This window comes from Orycteropus afer, unplaced genomic scaffold (assembly GCF_000298275.1).
Source record: "Orycteropus afer afer isolate SDZICR_OR568_19922 unplaced genomic scaffold, OryAfe1.0 scaffold00271, whole genome shotgun sequence".
In the NCBI taxonomy this organism is placed as follows: Eukaryota; Metazoa; Chordata; class Mammalia; order Tubulidentata; family Orycteropodidae; genus Orycteropus; species Orycteropus afer.
Window position 1 is genome coordinate 4,717,120 of NW_006921858.1, and position 21,753 is coordinate 4,738,872.

A 21,753-nucleotide genomic window follows, 5' to 3' on the forward strand; every position below is an offset into this window, starting at 1 on the left:
AAACCAAAGACAAAGACAGAATCCTGAAAGCAGCATGGGAAAAACAAAAAGTTACCTACAAAGGACAGCCAGTAAGAATAAGCTCTGATTTCTTAGCAGAAACCATGCAATAGAAATAAAGAAAAGTAAAATAGTACTATTTTTAAAACTAATAGTGGATTATCAACTAGATTAAGTTGAATTTATTTTGAGATTAAATTCATGTCCTCTTGAAGTGTTCTCATAAGAATTTCATTTCTACCTAATTTTCGCTGCTTATTCTATTAAGATTAATGGTAGTTTGTAATGCATTGCTTAGAAACCATGTGCTTATTGCCATTTTACTGAATCCTATATGCAAAACCAAAATGGATATCGGAAGAAATTCTGAAACTTGCTCTTGAACAGAGAGTAGCTAAAGCAAATGGAAGAAATGAACAAGATTAAAGAGCTGAACAGAAGATTTCAAAAGAGCAGCTCAAGAAGACAAAGTCAATTATTATCCTGAAATGTGCAAAGACCTGGAGTTAGAAAACTAAAAGGAAAGAACATGCTGGGCATTTCTCAAGGTGACAGAACTGAAGAAAAAATTCAAGGCTCGAGTTGCAATATTGAAAGTTTCTGTGGGCAAAATATTGAATGATGTAGGAAGCATCAAAAGAAGATGGAAAGAACACACAGTCACTTTCCCAAAATGAATTGGTTGATGTTCCCCTATTTCAGGAGGTGGCTTATGATCAAGAACCAGTGGGACTGAAGAAGGAAGTCAAAACTGCACTGAAAGAAATGGCAAAAATCAAGACTCCAGGAATTGATGGGGAATATCCATTGAGATGTTTCAACAAATGGATACCACTCTGGAGGCACTTACTCGTCTCTGCCAAGAAGTTTGGAAGACAGCTACTGGGCAACCGACTGGAAGAGATCCATATTTGTACCCCTTCCAAAGAAAGGTGATCCAGCAGAATATGGAAATTATCGAACAATATAAATATCTCATGCAAGTAAAATTTTGCTGAAGGTAATTTTAAAAAATGGTTGCAATGGTACATTGACAGGAAACTTCAGAAATGCAGGCTGGATTCAGAAGAGGATGTGGGACAAGGGATGTCTTTCATTGCTGATGTCAGATAGATCTTGGCTGAAAGCAAAGTTTACCATAAAGATGTTTACTTTTATCTTATTGACTATGCAGAAGCATTGGACTGTGTGGATCATAACAAAGTATGGATAACATTGAGAAAAAAGGGAATTCCAGAAGACATAATTGTGCTCATGTAGAACCTGTATATAGACCAGGAGGCTGTTGTTCAAACAGAACAAGGGGATACTGCATGGTTTAAAATCAGGAAGGTAGTGTGTCAGGGTTATATCCTTTCACCATATTTATTTAATCTGTATGCTGATCAAATAATCCGAGAAGCTGGACTATATGAAGAAGAACATGGCGTCAGGATTGAAGGAACACTTATTAACAACTTGTGATACGCAGACAACACAACTTTGCTTGCCAAAAGTGAAGATGACTTGAAGTACTTACTGATGAAGATTAAAGACTGCAGTCTTCAGTGTGGATTACACCTAAACATAAAGTCAGCGAAAATCAATTTTTACAACTGGATCAATAAGCAGCCTCATGATAAATGGAGAGATGATTGAAGCTGTCAAAGATTTCATATTACTTGGTTCCACAATCAAAACCAATGGAAGCAGAAGTCAGGAAATCAGAAGATGTATTGCACTGGGCACATCTGCTGCAAAGGACCTCTTTCAAGTGCTGAAGAGCAAAGGTGTCTTTCTGAAGACTATGATGCACCTAACCATGGTATTTTCAGTAGCCTCCTAGGCATGTGAAAGCTGGACAGTAAAAAAGGAAGACCAAAGAAGAGTTGATGCTTTTGTGTTGTGGTGTTGCCAAAGAATACTGAGAGTACCATGCACTGCCAAAAGAATGAACAAATCTGTCCTGGAAGAAGTATAGCCAGAATGCTGCAAGACCTGGTCTTACCTACTTTGATCATGTTGTCAGAAGGGACCCTTCTTGGAGAGGGATATCATGCATGCTAAAGTGAGGGTCAGCAAAAAAGGCAAAGATCCTCAGCGAGATGGATTGACACAATGGCTGCAATGATGGACTCAAATATGTAGCAAGGATTGTGAAGCTGGCTCAGGACAGGGCAGTGTTTTGTTGTATTGTACATAAGGTCACTGTGAGTTGGAGCCATCTCTGTGGTACCTAACAACAACAATCAGCTGCTTCCATGGAAGGAGCAATCAAATGATGCATTGCACTGGGGAAATCTGCTGCAAAAGACCTCTTTAAAGTGTTAAAGAACAAAGATGTCATTTAGAAGATTAAGGTGCATGGTATTCCAATAGCTTTATATGTGGGTGAGAGCTGGACAATAAATAAGACCATAGAAGATTTGATGCATTTAAATTGTGATGTTGGTGAAGAATATTGAATGTACCTTGGACTTCTAGAATAATGACCAAATCTGTGTGGCGGAAGTACAGCTGGAATGCTCCTTACAAGTGAGAATGGTCAGACTTTGTCTCTTGTACTTTGCTTATGTTTTCAGAGGGACCAATCCCTGGAGAAGGATGTATACCTGGTAAAGTATAAGGTCAGCAAAAAAGGGGAAGACTCTCAATGAGATCAGTTGACACAGTGGCTGTTACAAAGGGCTCAAGCATGACAATTGTGAGGATGGTGCAGGACCAGGTAGTGTGTCATTTGGTTGCAAATAGGGTTGCTGTGAGTTGGAACCGACTTGACCACAGCTGTCAACCACCTACACCGCAACATATGCATCTGAAATAAATGAGAATAGTAATAATACTGAGATTTGGAAATTTGATAAACTCAGTGTTCTTATTCCTTTCTAGATCGTTTACCTGAGTTGTGATAGTTTAGATTACAGTTACATTGTGATTATGAATTTGCTGTAATTTGTTTTTTACAGTGGTTTTAAAAAAAATCATTTGTTGCTTTTGGAGGGTAGCATTACAGGACTGAGGATGTTTCCTGTAAAATTTAGAGTCTTCCTTCATTACATATTCAACTGCCAGACACCTGTAGAACCCTGTGTTATTTTATAGATACTATGGAAATCTTGAAGAATAAGGGAGCTATTGAGCAGAGGATGATGAACTTCTGTATAGGCCAGATAGTAAATATTTTCAGCACAAAAGTAAGAATAATGGGTTGCTTTGTAGGTGGAATTGTTTAAGCAAGGAATCTAATCACAAATACTTTCAGTGCATTTGAGATGCAGCAATAACTCAGTTTGGCCATACAGGTTTGGTTTTATATATAAAAGAATATGGGAGAGGGAGATAGTTTGTCCTATTTTAACAAAGCTTACTCATAGTAGCTTAATTTATACCTTAATAAACATTTGAAGATTAAATAGACTGAGGAATTTAAACTTTTATTAAATCAGCAGTTGTTTGGATTAGAAAGGGGGTGGGAAACTGATGGCAAGGAGATCAGTGAAGAAGTGATTGGAAGGGTCCATATTCACACTAGAAAATTAGAAAGGAAGGGATAAAAGCAAGAGACATTTTAAAAATGAAGCAGATAGAAACTTTGGAGCAGATAAGTAATGGGTGTAGAGAGAAGAGTCAGAATGAGACTTGCATATGATTTTGATTCAAAGAGAAGTTGGCAAGCAAGAGCAATATATTCATTTGACACTGTAACAAAGTTCCTCCCATCAGTAACCTACAATATTCAGTAACTTCTTTTGTGAAGATCTATAGTAGTGAAGAGAAAGTGGAAGCCAGAGAATATTTTTGTAAGGGGAGAGTAAGATTTGAGAGAAAGTAAAAATAATTCTATGTGAATCCCTCTGCTGTTGAATGGATAGAACAGACATTGAAATATAAAGGCTGTGACACTATATAAGGACTTTCCATTCCAAGTCAACATTTCCTTGAAAACTTTGGTGAAAAGGAAAGAAAGGTAATAGCACAAATAAGATAATCATATTAATAGGGTCCTAGCAAATTGTAAGGTACTCCAAATAGTCAGTGAGTGAAAACAGGCGTTTATGTATTACTTTTCTATGATACCTCAGAATCCAATAATTACAAATAACACTAATTTTATTTAGATTGGGTAGATGGAAAATAAAAGCTGCTATTTGCAAATTTTCTCTGAAACTATACAGTTTTCTATTCTGAATTTTTATAAGTAAACCATTATCCTAATTTTGCACATTTACTCTATTCTAAATAGCTTTATTCAGTCTCATAGCTATTTAAATGAAGCATATCTGTTTTAAATGAATGCTAAGTTACAGAAGTTTGACTGATGCTGTTTAGTGAAGTATAGCTTGAAGCACTTGGTATCAGTTGTGCACTTGGTATAACTTTTCCTCCTATTTCTTGTCTTCAGCTTCTGGAGATCAGACTGCTCATATTTGGAGATACATGGTACAGCTGCCGACACCCCAGCCAATTGCAGATACTAGTGTAAGCAGCACATTTAATTAGCCTGAAAACTCAAAATGGGGTATGTTGGTAGTGTTCTCGAAGTTGTACAAATTTTAGTATGAATTCATAATATCTAAAAAAAAAAATTACCTTTGTTTATACAAATGTATATTTGCTTTAACTTTCCTTCCTACTGATATTAAACATTTTCTATTAATCTTAATTTTTATATATAAGTTGTATTTCCTAATACTTTTTGCACTAAATTTTTGACAGTATGTTTTCTTCTGTGGATTTTCTTAATACGTATGTTAATGGCTTGTATGACATTTTTAAATGGGTAAAATTTTTATGTAGATAATAAAAGTTGTTGAAAAGAAGAATGAATTAATATATTTAACCCATGCATCCTCAAATTACTCTTTGCTTTGTACTGTTGAATAAATTTGTATCACTTTCACTTTTCAGCCCAGTATCTTTTTTTTTTTTTTTTTAATTGTGATTTGGGTGAAAGTTTATAGAACAAATTTGTTTTCCATTCAACCGTTCATACACATTTTGCTTTGTGACATTGATTGCAACCTGCCCAGTGCAACCGTACTCATCCCACTTTATACCTTTGTTTACCATTTCCTATCATCCTTCTCACCTATCCCTTCCTGCCTTCTTACCTTTATCCCTGGCAAATGCTGCCCTTTTGATCATGTATGGTTGATTGTCCTAATGAATGCATACTCTCTTGGTATTATTGTTCACCTGATAGGCTTGTTTATCTTTTGGCCATGTTGAGCCATGGGGATTGAGTTCAGTTGTTGGCTTGAAGGATGTCAAGGGTTCTAGTCCTGGGGGTTCCATCACTCTTCATCAGACAAGTAAGGCTGGTCTTTTTCATGATTTTGAGTTTTGTTCCATATTTTTCTTTCAGTCTCTGCAAGACTCCATATTGGTTCCCTTTCAGAGTGGTCAGCAGTGGTAGCCAGGCACCATCTAGTTCTTCTGGTTTCAGGGTTATGGAGGTTGAGGATTGTGTTATCCATTGGTCCCTTGGATTAATTGTTTCCTTGCATCTTTGATTTTCTTTGATTTCACTTGTTTGCTCTGGATGGGAAAAGACCAGTAGTTGTACCTTAAATGGCCGCTCACAAGCTTTTGAGACGTGAGTCACTGCTCACCAAAGTAGGTTGCCAATATCAGGCAAGGGTTTTAATTATACTTTTGAGTGAAATGGTCTTACTAGTTTTTATTTGTTATAGGGGAGATTTTAGCTATGTAACTTTTATCAATGACTTTCCCTTTTCTCTGTGCTGTATAAAGCAGGTAGGAAAAGTGCATTAAGCAGAGCTAGCTTAAATAATTTTATGTTGTGAAATAAAAAGCTAGTTAATTTTTGGTTTGTATTTTGGCTGTAATAGGTAAGCTGAAGGAAGATGGCAGTCATCCAGTTTTGATATTTCTGCCTTGAGTATTTCTTTTACTTTTTCTTTTTAAAACATACTTTATAACACCTTTCTATTTTGAGATGGGTTTAGCAATTACTAAAGTCCACTGGTAAATAAGATGAGTTTTCTTTAATTGAGAAGTCTTAATTCTATGAGAACTTAAAACAGTTCAATTCTAATTAACATTCTGATTCAGTATTTTAACTTGTTTTCCTGATGGAAATGCCAAAATATTCATTACGTAGTATACTCAATGCATTCGTTCATTTATGCATTCAGGAAACAAAAATGATGAGTATACAAGGTCAGAGAGATGAGGGTGAAGATCAGTGCAGAGGAAATGAGTTAACATTTTATTGATTTTTTTTTCCCCCTAAATAAAATAAAATAGAAAAAAAGCACTAATTTTGTTACAGGGAAAAAAGTTGTGTATGCAATATTTACATTAAAAAAACTTCATAGTTTACATGAAATACTGAGTTTATTTTCCTTTTTAGTATTTTGTTTGTGTTGGGTGCAGGGACTTTTCATTCTTGGCTAGTTATTATCTCAGGATTTGATGCTATGTAGGGAATGGAATTCAGTCTGAATTAAAGATGAACCTGAATTGTATACAGTAACTTGAACCATTTTAGAAGTATACCTACTCTTCAGTTATCGACTATCTTATTATCTGACATTTTACATTTATGACAATAGTAGAAAATCTCCTATCCAATTCTTTTGTGCTTTAAAGATGCATGTCTGGCAGTAACGAACCCCAAGGTCCCTGATGGGGTCCTTGATCAGCAGACCCATGTGCACATAGGAAGGAAGCTCATACTGCATAGTATTTTACTGCCCAAAAGGGGAAAGGGGACATCATCTCCCAGGGCTGCTGTGGTGTTGGGCAGAGTAGAAGGAGGGCTGGAGTGGGGCCAGTGGAGACGGGACACTGCCCCTGGGTGCCCACAGGGAGCTGAAGCAGGAGCAGTAGCAGCCAGTGTCCTGAAGGTGGCCTGCCCTTGGGACTGAAGGCGGGACCCTGGGGTCTGGCCCCAGCTCCCAGCTCTGAGGAGGTGGCAGGGATGTGTTAGTTCATGGTCAGAAGGAACCTTGAAATGAGGCATTTGGGTGCCCAGAGCCCATGAACCCCATAGCACCTGACTGGCACTTGTGCAGCCCCTTATGCTTCCTTGATGCAGGCACATTTGAGGGTATGGCAGGCTACCTGAATGACTAAGGTTAGTAAGTAAGTGGCCAGCACCACCTGCAGTTTAAGGTCAAGGGCAGAAGCCAGGCCTGGCCATCGTGGCCTAGAAGTAGCTCTGGATTGTTGATTCTCATGGGAACATGGGGTGGAAGTGGGCAAAGCCACCCAGTGAGAGCCAGGAGATGTTTGAGAGAGGCACTGGTGGAAGGACCCAGTGGGCAGTGGGCATCTCCACTGTGGTACCTAGGGCCTCCTAGCCATGGACAGGGAGCCCCTTGCCCCTGTCAAAGCCACCAAGAACATTTTGGGGTCACTGAGGGAATGAGCCTAAGTCACCCATCCTGAAAATATGGCGAGGACAGGAGTGGTGGCAGTGGTGGGGGCCAAGCTCTCCTGAAGTGATGTGGTAGAGGGGAGGCAGTAGTATCAAGTGATCTCAACAGTGGCCTGGCAAGACATTCATGGTACAGTTGAAGAGGTGAGGTGATGTAGTCGTCCTCCATTTTTGTATAACCTAATTTTTGCATAACAACCTGGTCTTTGGAACTTAACTCTTCTTATAATTGAGGAGTGGGTGTATTGCCAAGGAGTAGTTCTGTTTGCCCTTCTCTAAAAAGAATAGATTATATTCTCATTTAGTTATCATGGAATGCAAATGATACCTTTTAGAGCCAAAGCAACTTGTTTTCTTAGCTTTTCCTGCTTGGTTTTGACTGCCAGCTTCACTGGCATTGCTCAGTTCTAATTGTAGATGTAAGAATGAACTCTAATTATAATCTGTTAAAATATGTATATGATTTGAATCAGCACAGTTTTGTACAGATGATTTCTCCTTTTAATTTGCATTAGTGAGTTTGATTTGGCATCCACAATGTTGATTTAAAAAAAAAAAATTGAGTATCATATAAAGAGCTTTCAATTACTGTAGTACTAAATAATTGTGTCACACACTAGTTATGTGATATTGAGTAATTAATATAACTTAATAGGCTTAATTTTTCTCATTTGTAAGTGAAAATTGAAGAGAGTTAAGTGGTGTCTAATGGCTCTCCCAATATTAAAATGCTGTAATTCAATATTCATTGATTTTGTAGACTGCTGGTACTCAGAATTCTAGAAGTAGTAAATGAACAGTTCTTGGACATTCCATTAAAATATTGCTGACAATGAAAATGGTTAAAGTTGAATGGATTAATGATCTCTATGAAGTTGGCATAAATACACTTTAACAATTCTCACCTTTTCTATTCCCTCCTCTTGCCCAAGTTAAGGTTAAAAGAGCTTATAAATACTGAATATGACTCGTTACATTTATATTTTTAGATATCTTCTAATTTCTTCTTTAGTTCAGAAAAATCACATTATATACTGGCTTTGTTTCACCTCTTAGAACTTGAAGCCTGATTACAAGGACTTTTTAAAATGGGGAACTCTAGCTCCTGATATGTCTGTCTTTAAGTACATACAAAGTAAACCACTTGAATGCCTCCTAAATACCTTAATCTCAACATGAGTACAGCTGAACAGACACATGATCTTACTCCAAACTTCCTGCAGTGTTTGCTGTCTGAAATAGCACCATTGTATGCCTAGTTGTTTATGTCCTTCCTTCAACAGATATTTAGTCTGGGAGTTATCATGATCTGTTCTAGGTCTAAAATTGTCATGAAGTTTGGAATGATCTTTGACATTGCTCTCTTTTCCTCCTTTCCACTTCCTATTAGCAATTAATCCATTAAATCTTAGTGATTCTACTTCCTGAATAATTCTTGAACCCACTTTTCTCTATCTTTGTGATACCACTTCTACACCACTCACCCACAGGGTTTGAACTAACATTCCTTTGACTGGACTGCCATAGACCACACTTGGCACAGATTCCCTCAGAAGGATGTAGGACAGGAAGCACAGCTTGCCAGCAGGGTAGCATCATGTGTTCATGCAGTTGTCCATGGAGCCAGCCAGGAACTACTGTCTTCCTCCCTACCCTCCAGGGGTCAACATGGGTACATGTGAATAGGACTTGTAAAGAAGGATAGGGTAGCCTTTCAAGCTTCTAAGCCTCATGCTTCACAGGACCTAATACCTCTTGTAACAACTTCCTAGCACAGCATCCAGGGACTTGCTAGTTACCTGTTATTCAGTCACAAAGTCATGGTATTCCTACCATGATATTTTTTATCATTATTTTATCTGGTATTTATAGTAGCTAGTTCTTCCTGGTCTGGATGCAGTTTACCAATCAGGGATCATTTTTACCTGAAGAAAATGTTATCTAGTAACATTCTGACCATTACTAGATTTCTAGAGAACAAAGATCAAAATCACACATAAAAGCGGAAGGGATTTTGTTAATCCTTTATCACTCACTGATTCGCAATCAAATCTAGCCTGGATTGCTGCAGTAGTTCCGTAACCAGCCTATCATCTTGTTGCCCAGCCCACTTCCAATCTTTTTCCACATTATATCAGGAGTTATCTTTCCAAAATACAAATGCTATCAGTTCACTGACTCTCCATTGCCTTCAGTATGAAGTCCAAGTTCCTTTGCCTTTTTCCTGTTTTTCTATTTCTAGCCTTATTTTTCATCACTTTCCTTCTCACTTAAGTCCAAACTGAACTCTGAACTAAATTGCTTCACTGGACATACTAAATTCTCTCTTCCTTCTAGGCCCATGCTCTTCTCCTCGATTGTCTCCCTGTCATACCTACCCCCAAATTCTTACCTTTCAGGTATCACTTAGATTCACTTCTTCAAAGAGGTAGGTCGTCATATACCCTCACAGCATCTGTACTTCTTCTGTGTCGCATTTTGTATAATTCAAAATAGATGATGATTTGCGAAGTCATTTATTTATGTTTAACTTTGCCACTAAATTCTAAACCCTTCTCCCCCTGGGGAAATCCTAATTCTGGTAAAAGCCACCTTTTCCTGTTTCCTTCCTGCATTTGAACAGTGAATACCCATGCTAAGTGATCTTGTTTTCAAGTTTATGGCCTCAAAGGGCAAGTGGGCCATCTGTGCTGCATTTATAATGTATTTCCCTAGTCAGTTGATTCTCCCATATCCTTAGATGACTATTTCTCACATTTTCTTCTCTTCAAATTTCCAACACCTTCCTTATTCACTCGCAGCTGGAGATAAGTGAAACAACCAAAGAGAACTTCTACATCCTTTTGGAACCTGCATCTTTAGTCATATAGCCCATTTTTCTTCTTGTATCAATTGGTAAATGATCCTTGCTCCAGTCGAACACTAAGTCCTCTGCTTACATTCTGTCCTCTCTCCCTTATGCATTGACTTTACCTCTTCAGTGATTCCTTCTCTAGCCTGTGTCATCAAAATTTTCCTCTTGTATTCTTTCCTATGGTTTACGGACTTGTCAAAATAGCCTCTACCTTACAAAACGAAACAGTCTTCCATTCCACAGCCTACTCGAACTGCCTCCCCATTTAATTGGTTTTCTTTATAAAAACCTCCTCAAAAGTGTTATTTATGCTTCTCTTTTTCCCATTCTCTCTTTAGAGACACATCTCTTTATATTTTTAAAAACTGTGGTGAGAATATATACAGCAAAACATAGAGCAATTCAACAATTTCTACATGTACAGTTCAGTGACATTGATTACATTCTTCAAGTTGTGCAACCATTCTCACTATATTTTTCCAAATAATCCTACCACCAGAAACATACATTGAATGCACCCTAAGTAAAAATTCCCTTCTTCCGTTTTTCCCTTGCACCCTTGGTAACCACTAATACTTTTTGTGAAATTCTCCACATCCTTGACAATACATAATGTTTTCCATTTGTTTATTTACTTATTTTTATCATTACTGTTCTAATGAAGGTGAGGTAATACTCATAATGGTTTTAATTTGCATCTCCCTAATGAGTAATGAGGAGCTCTGGTAGCATAGTGCCTAAGGCACTTGACTGCTAACCAGAAGGCTGGTGGTTCAAACCCACCAGCCACTCCTCGGAAGGAAGATGGGTCAATCTACTTCGTAGTGATACTGCCTCGGAAACCCAAGGGTCTGACTTGAAGGCATATAACAACAACAACGAGTAATGAAAGGAACTCTAGTAGTGCAATGGTTAAGGGCTCCTGGGAGAAAAGACCTGCTGATTTGCTCCCATAAAGATTACAGCCTAGAAAACCCAGTGGGGCAGTCCTCTGTCACATTGGGTCACTATGAGGCAGTCTACTTGAAGGCCACCACCACAACAATGGCTAATGAAAAGGAGCCCTGGTGGCACATCAGTTAAGCGCTCAGCCACTATCCAAAAGGTTGGTGGCTCCATGGGAGAGAACTGACGATGTGCTCTCCTGAAGACTACAGCATAGGAAACCCTCTGGGGCAGTTCTCTGTCATATAGTATCGCTGTGCATCACAATCTACTTGACAGCAAACAAAAACAACAGCCACTCTACTGCCAAATCCAGTGGATGATTTTCAACCTCACTTCTTAGTTTCCTTTTTAATAACCCAGTACAATTGACCATCCATGAAATGAATTTTTTTTTGCAATTTTCTTTTGTTTCCTTGCTTCTTCATGGGCTATTTCTTTTCAGTCTTGTTTGCTAGATCTTTCTCCTCTTCCTAACTAAATGTTTCAGTGCTCTTAGACTCAGTTCCCTTATTTCCTCCAATACTTATTCTCAGGTGATCTTGTTCCGTACCCAGGTCTCTAATTACCATCTGGGTGTTTCCGACTCCAAATTGACATACCAGCTCTAACTTTTTTTTTTCTCTTTTAACTCTAGACTTCTACATCTAACTGTATATTCAGTCTCTACTTGAATGTCTTATGGATATTTGACACTGAATGTCCCCCATAACTTGTTCCTTTCATTGTGTTCATGTCTCAGGAGACTTTACCATCATTCACCATCAGTGATTTAGGCCAGAAACGTTTAAGTCATCCATGAACTCTTGTCTTTTTTTTCAACATGATATCGATGTATCAGTAAATGCTGAAGCTTTATTCCAAATATATTGTAATACAGGGAAAAGGTAGCCACTGGGAGAAAGTGGAAAGAGAGCTGCTACATTGTGGAGATTGCAGTCAATGCCATGAATCAAAATGTATATGAAACTGCTGTATGGAAAAATGGAAAATGATTTACACTGTAAACTTTCACCCCAATCACAATTTTAAAAAAGTGTAAAAGAAAAAAAAAAAAAAAGCTGTCTAGAACCCAAACCATAATTAAAGAAAAAAAAATGTAATTCAAACTTTCTTTTCACCTCTGTTACTACCGCCTTAATCCAAACTATCTTCTCTTACCTGGACTTCTTAAAAAAAAAAAAAAAAAAAATTGTTGTGATTTGGGTGAAAGATTACAGAGTAAATTTGTTTTTCATTCTACAGTTTATTCACATTTTGTTTTGTGACATTGATTGCAGTCCCCACAGTGTAACAGCACTTTTCCCATTTCCTCCGTGTGGTTACCATTTCCCTTTGTCCTTTCCTATCCATTCCTGCCTTCTGAGTTTTACCCCTGGGCAAATGCTTCCCTTTTGACCTCTTAGGATTGATCGTTCTAAGAAGTATGTATCTTCCTGGTGTTATTGTTACCTGATAGACCTGTCTGTTGTTTGGCTGAAAGTTGAGCCACAGTGGTGAGTTCAGTTCCAAACCTGAACCATGAGTAAGGGCCATAGTGTCAGGGGTTCTATCAGTTTCTGTCAAACCAGTAAACCTGGTCTTCTTTCATTATTTTGAGATTAGTTCCACATTTTCTCTCACTCTATATGGGATCTCTTACTGTAATCATTTTCAGGGTTGTTGGTAGTAGTAGCTGGGCACCATGTACTTCTTCTGGTCTCGGGGTTATGGAAGATGAGGTTCACGTGGCCCACTGGTCCTTCACACTAATTATTTCCATATGTCTTTGATTTTCTTCATTCTTTGCTCTGGACAAGGAAAGACTAATAGTTGTACCTTAGATGGCTGCTTGCAAGCTTTTAAGGGTCCATTTGCTACTCAGCAAAGTAGAATGTTAGAACAGTGCCTTTATGGACTATGTTATACCAATTGACCTCGACATCCCCTGCGATTATGGTCCTGAGCCCCCAGGCCTGGCTTCCTTGAGGTGTTCGGTTATGGCCAAGAAATTTTCATAACTTTGCCCCCAGTTAGCTCTGCTATATACATGGGCGTTTTTACAACACAAAGAAATATATATGTAGAAATATTGTCCACCAGATCTATATATGGCCATGGGTATGGTCCCATTTGCCTATCCATCATCTTTCCTGTCTACCCATGTATCCACTTGTAGATTAATGTTTCTTCTTACTGATAATGCAGTATTGTGTGTGTAATAGTGTTTACCTTTGTTGTCTGTAACTTGTGCACCTCTTCGTGTCTTTCTTTTCTTTAGTGATATTGTACTGGTTATGTGATTTTGGTATATTGGCTTTCCCTTCACCCAAATTAATATATGTTTTGTACCTAGTTAGTAATTTTCCTTTATCTCCTCTCCTCTCCCATCCCTGGTATCCATTAAATGTTTCTGTCCATGTGTAAACCTTTCATTGACTTTTTATAATGTTGTTGCTAAGTGCCATTGAGTTGACTCCGCCCATAATGACCCTATGTGCAACAAAATGAAACATTGCTTGGTCCTGCGCCAGCCTCACAATCCCTGGAATACCTGAGCCCATTGTTGCAGCTACTGTGTCAATCCATCTCTTTGAGGGCCTCTGCCTTTTTAGCTAGACCCTCCACTTTACCAAGCATGATATCTTTCTGCAGGGAATGCTCCCTTCTGACAGCATGACCAAAGTAGGTGAGACAAAGGCTGGCCATTCTCACTTCCAAGAAACATTCCAGCTGTACTTCTTCCAGGACAGATTTTTAGTTCTTCTGGCAGTCCGTGGTACTTTCAGTATTCTTCACAAACACTGCAAGTCAAAAGCATCAACTCTTTGGTCTTCCTTATTCATTGTCCAGCTTTCACATGCATGTAACAGTGAACTCATAGTAATATTTATCCTTCTCTATTTGACTTATTTCACTCAGCATAATGTCTTCCAAGTTCATTCATGTTTTCAGTTGTTTCACAGATTCCTCATTATTCTTTAATGTTGCGTAATATTCCATTGTGTGTATTTACCATAATGTATTTGTCCATTCATCTGTTGATGGAAACTTAGATTGTTTCCATTTCTTTGCTATTGTCAATAGTGCTGTGATGAACATGGGTGTTCATATATCTATTCCTGCCCTAGCTCTCACTCTTTTAGGATGTATACCTAGTGGATTGCAGGATCAAATGGTATTTCTATTTCCAACTTTTTAAGGAAGTGCCATACTTTTCCACAATAGTTGTACCACTTTACAGTCCCACCACAATATATGAGGATTCCAATCTCTCTGCACCCTTGGCACCATTTTTTGTTTTATGTCTTATTGAACTTTGCTGTTCTTGCTGGGATGAGATGATAGCTCATGTTTGTTTTGATTTGTATCTCTCTAATTACCAATAATTGCAAGCATTTCTTCATGTGTGTTTGTTGCCTGCTTGAATATCTTCTTTGGTGACGTGTCTGTTCATGTCTTCTGCCCATTTTTTAATTCGATTATTTTTCTTTTTGATGTTGAGGTGGTGGAGTTTTCTATAAATTTCAGAAACAAGTCCCTTGTTGGATATGTTGTTGTCAGATATCTTTCCAAAACTGTAGGTTCTATTTTTCCCTTTTTTTTTTTAAATTCTGTTTTGGGTGCAAATTTGTTTTACATTCAGCAGTGCATGCACATTTGATTTCATGTTGAATTACCATCCCCAACTATAAAAAACTCTCCTCCCCTCTCCTCCCTGTAACTACCCCTTCCCTTTGCCCTTCTTATCTATGTATTCCTGTCTGTCTAGCTTTCCCTCTGTGTGAATGTTGGCCCGCTGGTGTCTCATGGCTGATGGATCTAAGGGGTTCATCTCCCTAGAGTAGGTGGGTGCATCACCCTGGGTAGGTGTTCTGCATATAGGTCTTTCTACTGTTGGGCTGAGAGCCAATCCATGTATGTGAGTCTATTTCTAGGCCCAAAGGGTAACCAAGGGCCGTAGTCTCAGGGGTTCCACTGGTCTCTTCTTCCCCTTTTGAGGTGCATAAGAATTTAATTTTTAGAAGGTCCCAGTCATTTAGTTTTTCTTCTGTTGCTTGTGCATTCTTGGTTGCGTTTGATAGTCTATTTATGCCCTAAATTAGGGCCCCAAGTTTGTGTCTGCTTTTTCCTCGATGATTTTTATAGTTTAGGTTTTACATTTAGGTCTCTGGTATGTTTTGAGTTGGTTTTTTTTTTTTTTAAATATGGTTTGAGGTATGGATCTTGTTTCATTTTTCCACAAGGGGATATATAGTTTTGCCAGCACCCTTTATTAGACTGTTCCCCACTGAATGGCTTCCAGCCCCTTGTCAAAGATCAGTTGTCCATAGGTGGATGGATTTATTGCTGGGTTCTGAATTCTTATCCATTGGTCTGTATGTCTGTCATTGTACCAGTATGAGGCTGTTTTTATTACCATGGCTAGGTTTTTGAGATTGGTAAGTGGGAGACCTCCTACTATGTTGTTGTTGTTCTTAGTAGTGCTGTGCTTATGTGAGGTCTCTTTCCTTTCTATATAAAATTAGTAATTGATTTTTCCATCTCCTTAAAAAATGTTGATGGAATCTGGATCAGGATTGCATTGTATCTTTGGGTAGTATTGACATTTTCACAGTGTTCAGTCTTCCTATCTATGGGCACCTACCTAGAATTCTATAATCACCTCCTGTCTCTCTCTCCTTTCATTTCTTGCTTTTGTATTGTGTCCTTCATACAGCAGAGTGTTCCTTTTTAAAGTATAAATGAGATTATATCATGTCTTTACTTAAAACAGTCTGGTGATTTTCCTTCACACCTAGAATAAAACCCAAACTTCTTTGTATAGTCTACCAAGTTTTACATTCACTCAATCTCTGATTTCTTCTTCTGCCCCTTCCACACCATCCCCATTTACCACCACCATCACTGTGTTTCACGCACACACCGGCACCTTCCCTGTTTCTGGAGCATGCCAAGAATACTCCTTTCTCAGGACCTTTGCAATTGTTACTCCTTTGGCTGGAGTGCTGTTTTCTTAAATATTTGCATGTCTCCCTTACTTCCTTTAGATACTTACTAAATTGTTATCAGAGTACTTCTTTGATAATGCAATATAAAATAACAGCCTCCATGACTGTATTCTTAGTTTGCTTTATTTTTATTCATGACACTCATTACCACCTTACACTGTGTGTGTGTCAGTGTATGGTGTATATTTGTGTGTGTATGCATTGTCTGTATTCCTTCCTATAATATGAGCCCCATGGGAGCAAGGAGTTTGTCGATTTTGTTCATTCCAGTATGCTCATCGCCTAAAATATACATAGTCTTGTCAAACCCAACGACTGCCATCAAGTTGATTCTGACTCATAGTTCCCCATGGGGTTTCCAAGGCTGTAAATCTTTACAGATGCAGACTGCATCATCTTTCTCTCATGGAGTAGGTGATAGGTTTAAACCATGGATCTTTTTGGTTTACAGCCCAGTGCTTTAACCACTATGCCACTGGAGCTCATTATACATACATAGTCTTAAATATACATATACCAGACAGATATATGTCACTCTCATATGTCACACGTATCAGACAGATATAGATAACCGGCACTCTATCTGGTCCCTGACATACTTAAGCAACTGATAAACAATTGTTGGGATACAGGAAGTCTCCAAATTGTGATGGTGTTCTATTCCAGTGAAAGTTGATTCTGACATAAGTTGAATGCTTCTTTTTTTTTTTTTTTTCTTAGTTTTCATTATTATTCTCGTTTGTTAGCAGTATCTTTATAAGTCCAATCTTTGTCTTTGGGGGTTGGAAACATTACATATACACTTACAGTTATGATGACATTAGCAAATTATGTACTACAGGGTTGTATGTGGTACATAGTACTAATGATAAGATGTACCTAAAACATAAAAAACATTATTATAAGTCATAACTTGATTACATTGTAAGTTGGGGACCACCTATAATTAGATAAACATATTTCCTTAAATTAGGCTGAAACCTTGGCTGGGAAGTCCATTTAAGTTTTCATTTTATCCTTGGCTTTTGAAAAACACTTCACTGATACTCTATGAAAATAAATTCTCATATCAATTAATGTAACAATAGAATTCTAAGTACATTTTAAATATTTCTTATTTTTTCATGTGGTACAATGATTTTCAGCTGTATTTTTGAAAGTTGATATGACATTTTTACTAATAAGTGATAAAAAACTTAAATTGTTGAAAAATCATTCTATTTGCCATTTGCTGTCTTACTTGTTAGCTGAAATAAATAACTTATTTGATGTCATAGTGGCCTTAATTTTTTTTTTCCTTTTATTTGATGCTAGGTTTTAACCAAGTAGATAATTATACATTTGATAACATTTGTTGAGCACCAGTTATGTACCAGAAGTTGTTCCAATATCGGTCAAAATGATGAATAGGTCCTAGAAAGATAAATAAGAGTGACCTGATTATGTAGCCATGCTAGAAATATACTTAAGATCCCCAGGAAATATCTTTGTCTTTTGACCTTATCTTTAGCAACAGATATCTGGAGAAGATGAAGTAGAGTTTTCTGATAAAGATGAACCAGATGGAGATGGAGATGTTTCCAGTGATTGCCCTACCATTCGAGTTCCCCTAACATCTCTTAAAAGCCACCAAGGAGTGGTCATTGCAGCTGATTGGTTGGTTGGAGGGAAGCAGGCAGTGACTGCCTCTTGGGACAGAACAGCGAATCTATATGATGTGGAGACATCTGAACTTGTTCATTCTCTAACTGGTACTTTATTTTAAACACTTAAATTGTCAATTTGATTTCTTTTGACTCATGTTAATGTATTAATATCTTATATTAAAAATTTTTTCTTGAATTATATTTATACCCCTGACTCTTAGGATGTAATATCCTTAGGTCCTTTCTAATTAATAGAATTGTTGGTAGCTAAATTTGTAGCTGGGAGCTCTGGTAGCATAGTGCCTAAGGCACTTGACTGCTAACCAGAAGGCTGGCGGTTCAAACCCACCAGCCACTCCTCGGAAGGAAGTTTGGGCAATCCTACTTCCGTAGTGATACTGCCTCGGAAACCCAAGGAGGGGTCGCTATGAGTTGGGGCCTACTCGAGGGCAAATAACAACAACAACAACAAATTTGTAGCTAAATTTATCTTTGTTGTTGTTGTTGTTAGGTGCCATCAAGTCGGAACCGACTCATAGCGACCCCTCCTTGGGTTTCCAAGGCAGTATCCCTATGGAAGTAGATTGCCCCATCTTCCTTCCAAGGAGTGGCTGATGGGTTTGAACCGCCAGCCTTCTGGTTAGCAGTCAAATGCCTTAGGCACTATGCTACCAGAGCTCCCTGTTTTATCTTTAGGGAATTTAAACTGTATTTAGTGTCTGTTGTTGTTGTTATGTGCCGTCGAGTCAGCCCTGACTCATAGCGACCCCTCCTTGGGTTTCTGAGGCAGTATCACTACGGAAGTAGGATTGCCCAACCTTCCTTCCGAGATTTAGTGTCTAGATACTTGAAATACGGTGATTATATTAGCTTTCTGGTTTTTTTTTTTTTTCCATAAATGTAATGGCTTAAAACAAAACAGTTTATCACCTTACAATTTCCTTGAGTCAGCTGTCTCAGTGCAGATTAGCTGGTCTTCTCAGGGTCTCATCAGGCACAAATCAAATTCAATTCCTTGTGACTTTCTGACTGAGATCTCTTCTTTTCTTGCTTTCTGTTGACCAGGGACTGCTTTTAGAATCTAGAAGCTGCATTCAGGTTTCTTACGGCCCCCTCCAAAGACATTTTGCTACATGGCTGCTTGCTTTCTTCTGGGCTGGCAGGAGTGCAGCTGTGCTGCTTTTAATCTTTCTGACTTTGGGGATGGCCTGGACGGTTTCAAGAGCCTAACTGATTAAGTCAGGCTCACCCAGAATATTCTTTTTTGATTAACTGAAGGTTAACAGATTTAGGACCTTAATTACATTAGAAAAATCTCTTTGCTGTATAATGTAACATGATTACTAGAGCCAGATCTCATACTTACAGATTCTGCCCAAACTCAAGGGAAAGATTAATATTTAAGGTGGTAGATAGTATCCAGAAGGTGGAAATTTGGGGACTATCTTAGAATTCCTCCTGCCACAGTTGTTTTTACAAACATATCAGTAAATGTATTTCCTGAGTCTTAAAGACTATATTTAACTGAGGGTTCTACCTTATTATATTATTAGAGATTGTTCTAGAAGTAAAGAATTAAGTTGTTCACATATTCAGACTGTTAAAATGTTTTACCTGACTTTATAACTATTATGATTAGAAAATGGATTACACACATATGTTCCTGTTCCTCTTAAATATATGACTAAAAGAACTTCTAAGTTCTAAGGAAAAACTGGTCCCACTCTGACTCTACCTTTTATTAAATTATTCCTTTAATTTTCTATTTACATTGAATTTTAACAACAGAGCACATAAAGATTTTTGTATTCTTGTTTTTTAAAATAGCTTCATTCTAGTTGTAGATATGCAAGTAAATAACCTTACACTTTTGTTATTCTAAATATTCTTTTTTATGTTTAATTATAGGACACGATCAAGAATTAACACATTGTTGTACACATCCCAACCAGCGTCTTGTGGTAACATCATCTCGAGACACAACTTTCCGTCTTTGGGATTTCAGGGATCCTTCAATCCATTCTGTGAATGTTTTTCAGGGCCACACAGAGTAAGTCATGGTTGTTCTAGAGTTAGATATTTATTCTTAATTATTATTATAAGAAGTTTTATAGGTTGACATTAAAACTCAGTCTTAGTATTGATATTAACGCCACGGTTTTTCAAAATGACTTATTTTCCTAAACATTTATCTTGATTTTGAAGATTGCAAAAAATTTAGGTGATTCAGAGAAGAGTCTGATGTTCCCTCAAGAAATTGGATAGGGGGTGGAGTGGGGCAGTGGGAGAAGAATCAAGAAATGTTCCAAGGTTTGTAGCATGACTAGAAGGATGATCATGTCAGTTACTGAGAGGGGAAGGGCCAGGACTACTAATAATCACACAGATAATCTTGCTAGGATGTTTTCAGTCTGATTTTTGTTGTTGGTGGCAAGGCATTCTGGGAGAAGACACACACACACACACACACATACACAACACACACAGCAGATAAACATAGAGCCTCAATGTAGTGTGAATCCATCTCTGTTTAGATTTCTGTTAGAGAACTCAAGCATAATGATGTGTAAATATCCCTGATATCTAGAAAATATAATAGCCATAAGTAAATATTTTTAAATAAATGAATAACTTGCTCATTCTGCTACTCTAAAATAAGATTTCTTTCTTTTCACCATAAGATGATGTAAAAAAATCTGTTTTATAAATTTATTATTAAATTTTAAATTTATTATTCAATTAAATTTAATGAAATCTAAGCACAATTAATCTAATTAAATTTCAACATTTTTAATAATGAACATAATATGTTTATTATTAAATCTAATGAAATCTAAACATAATTAAATCTGAACATTTTTAATAATATGCATGTAATAGTATGTTTGTAATGAAATCTAAGCTTTAAATCTAATACCAAGTTTTAGATTTAATGTTTAAATGTTAATTAGATGTCTACAAAGAAACAGGACAATCCTAACATAAGTTAGGCATTTATTGCATTGTTGTTGTTGTTGTTGTTGTTGTTATGTGCCGTTGAGTCAGACCTGACTCATAGCAACCCCTCCTTGGGTTTCTGAGGCAATATCACTACGGAAGTAGATTGCCCAGCCTTCCTTCTGAGGAGTGGCTGGTGGTTCAAACTCTGGTTTGCAGTCAAATGCCTTAGGCACTATGCTACCAGAGCTCCTATTTATTACATTAGCTAGGGTAATAATAGCCACTGTAACAACAACAAAACAAACCTGTTATATTGATTCTGACTCATGGTGACCCCATGTATCATAGAGTAGAACTGCTTCATAGGATTTTCTTGGCTGTCTTACTTATGGAGCAGTTTGCTAGGCCTTTCTTCCATGGAGCCAGTGGGTGGGTTGGAGCCACCAACCTTTAGGTTAGCACCTGATTATAAACGACTTGTGCCTCTCCAGCTCTTGGAACAGACAACCTGTAAACTCTCAATCCAGCTGTATGACCCACATTACAGTGTACAGTGTGGGCAAGTCAGTGTTCCTAGGAGACATTCAGGGACCCACACACTTTCTATTTTATGGTTTCACCTTCCTGTAGATCTTCAGTCTTCTTTGTTTAGCTGGTGGTGAGGAAAGAAGAACATCAGCTTCTTAACCACTTTAGCCTGAAAGTGAGACTTCCACTTATATCTGTGGGGAGAAGTGCTCCCTTGATTTCACCTATAGGCAAAGGAGACTGGGAAACCATTCCTTCTCTGAGTAGTCTAACCTAGCAACAACTGTACATTATGGAAGAGAGGGACAAACTGTTGATGGTTGATTAGTGGTTCCTTCTACAGTAGTTATTTTATATGTGTGTTTTATAAATAAAAGAATTTTGAGGCCCAGAAAACTTAAGTGACTTGTGTAAGGTCACAGATATTAATGTGGCTGAATAGGATTTGAACCCAGGTAGTCTTAC

General features: G+C 37.7%; 1 protein-coding gene across 1 annotated transcript in view; it reads left to right on the plus strand.

Moving 5' to 3' along the window:
* WDR37 (WD repeat domain 37) overlaps positions 1-21,753 on the plus strand; it is a 91,384-nt gene that overhangs the window by 26,894 nt on the left and 42,737 nt on the right. Inside the window, exons 8-10 of the mRNA XM_042782245.1 lie at positions 4,382-4,458; positions 17,685-17,925; positions 19,729-19,870. Coding sequence (XP_042638179.1) covers positions 4,382-4,458; positions 17,685-17,925; positions 19,729-19,870 — 460 coding nt within the window. The remainder of the gene's footprint in view (positions 1-4,381; positions 4,459-17,684; positions 17,926-19,728; positions 19,871-21,753) is intronic.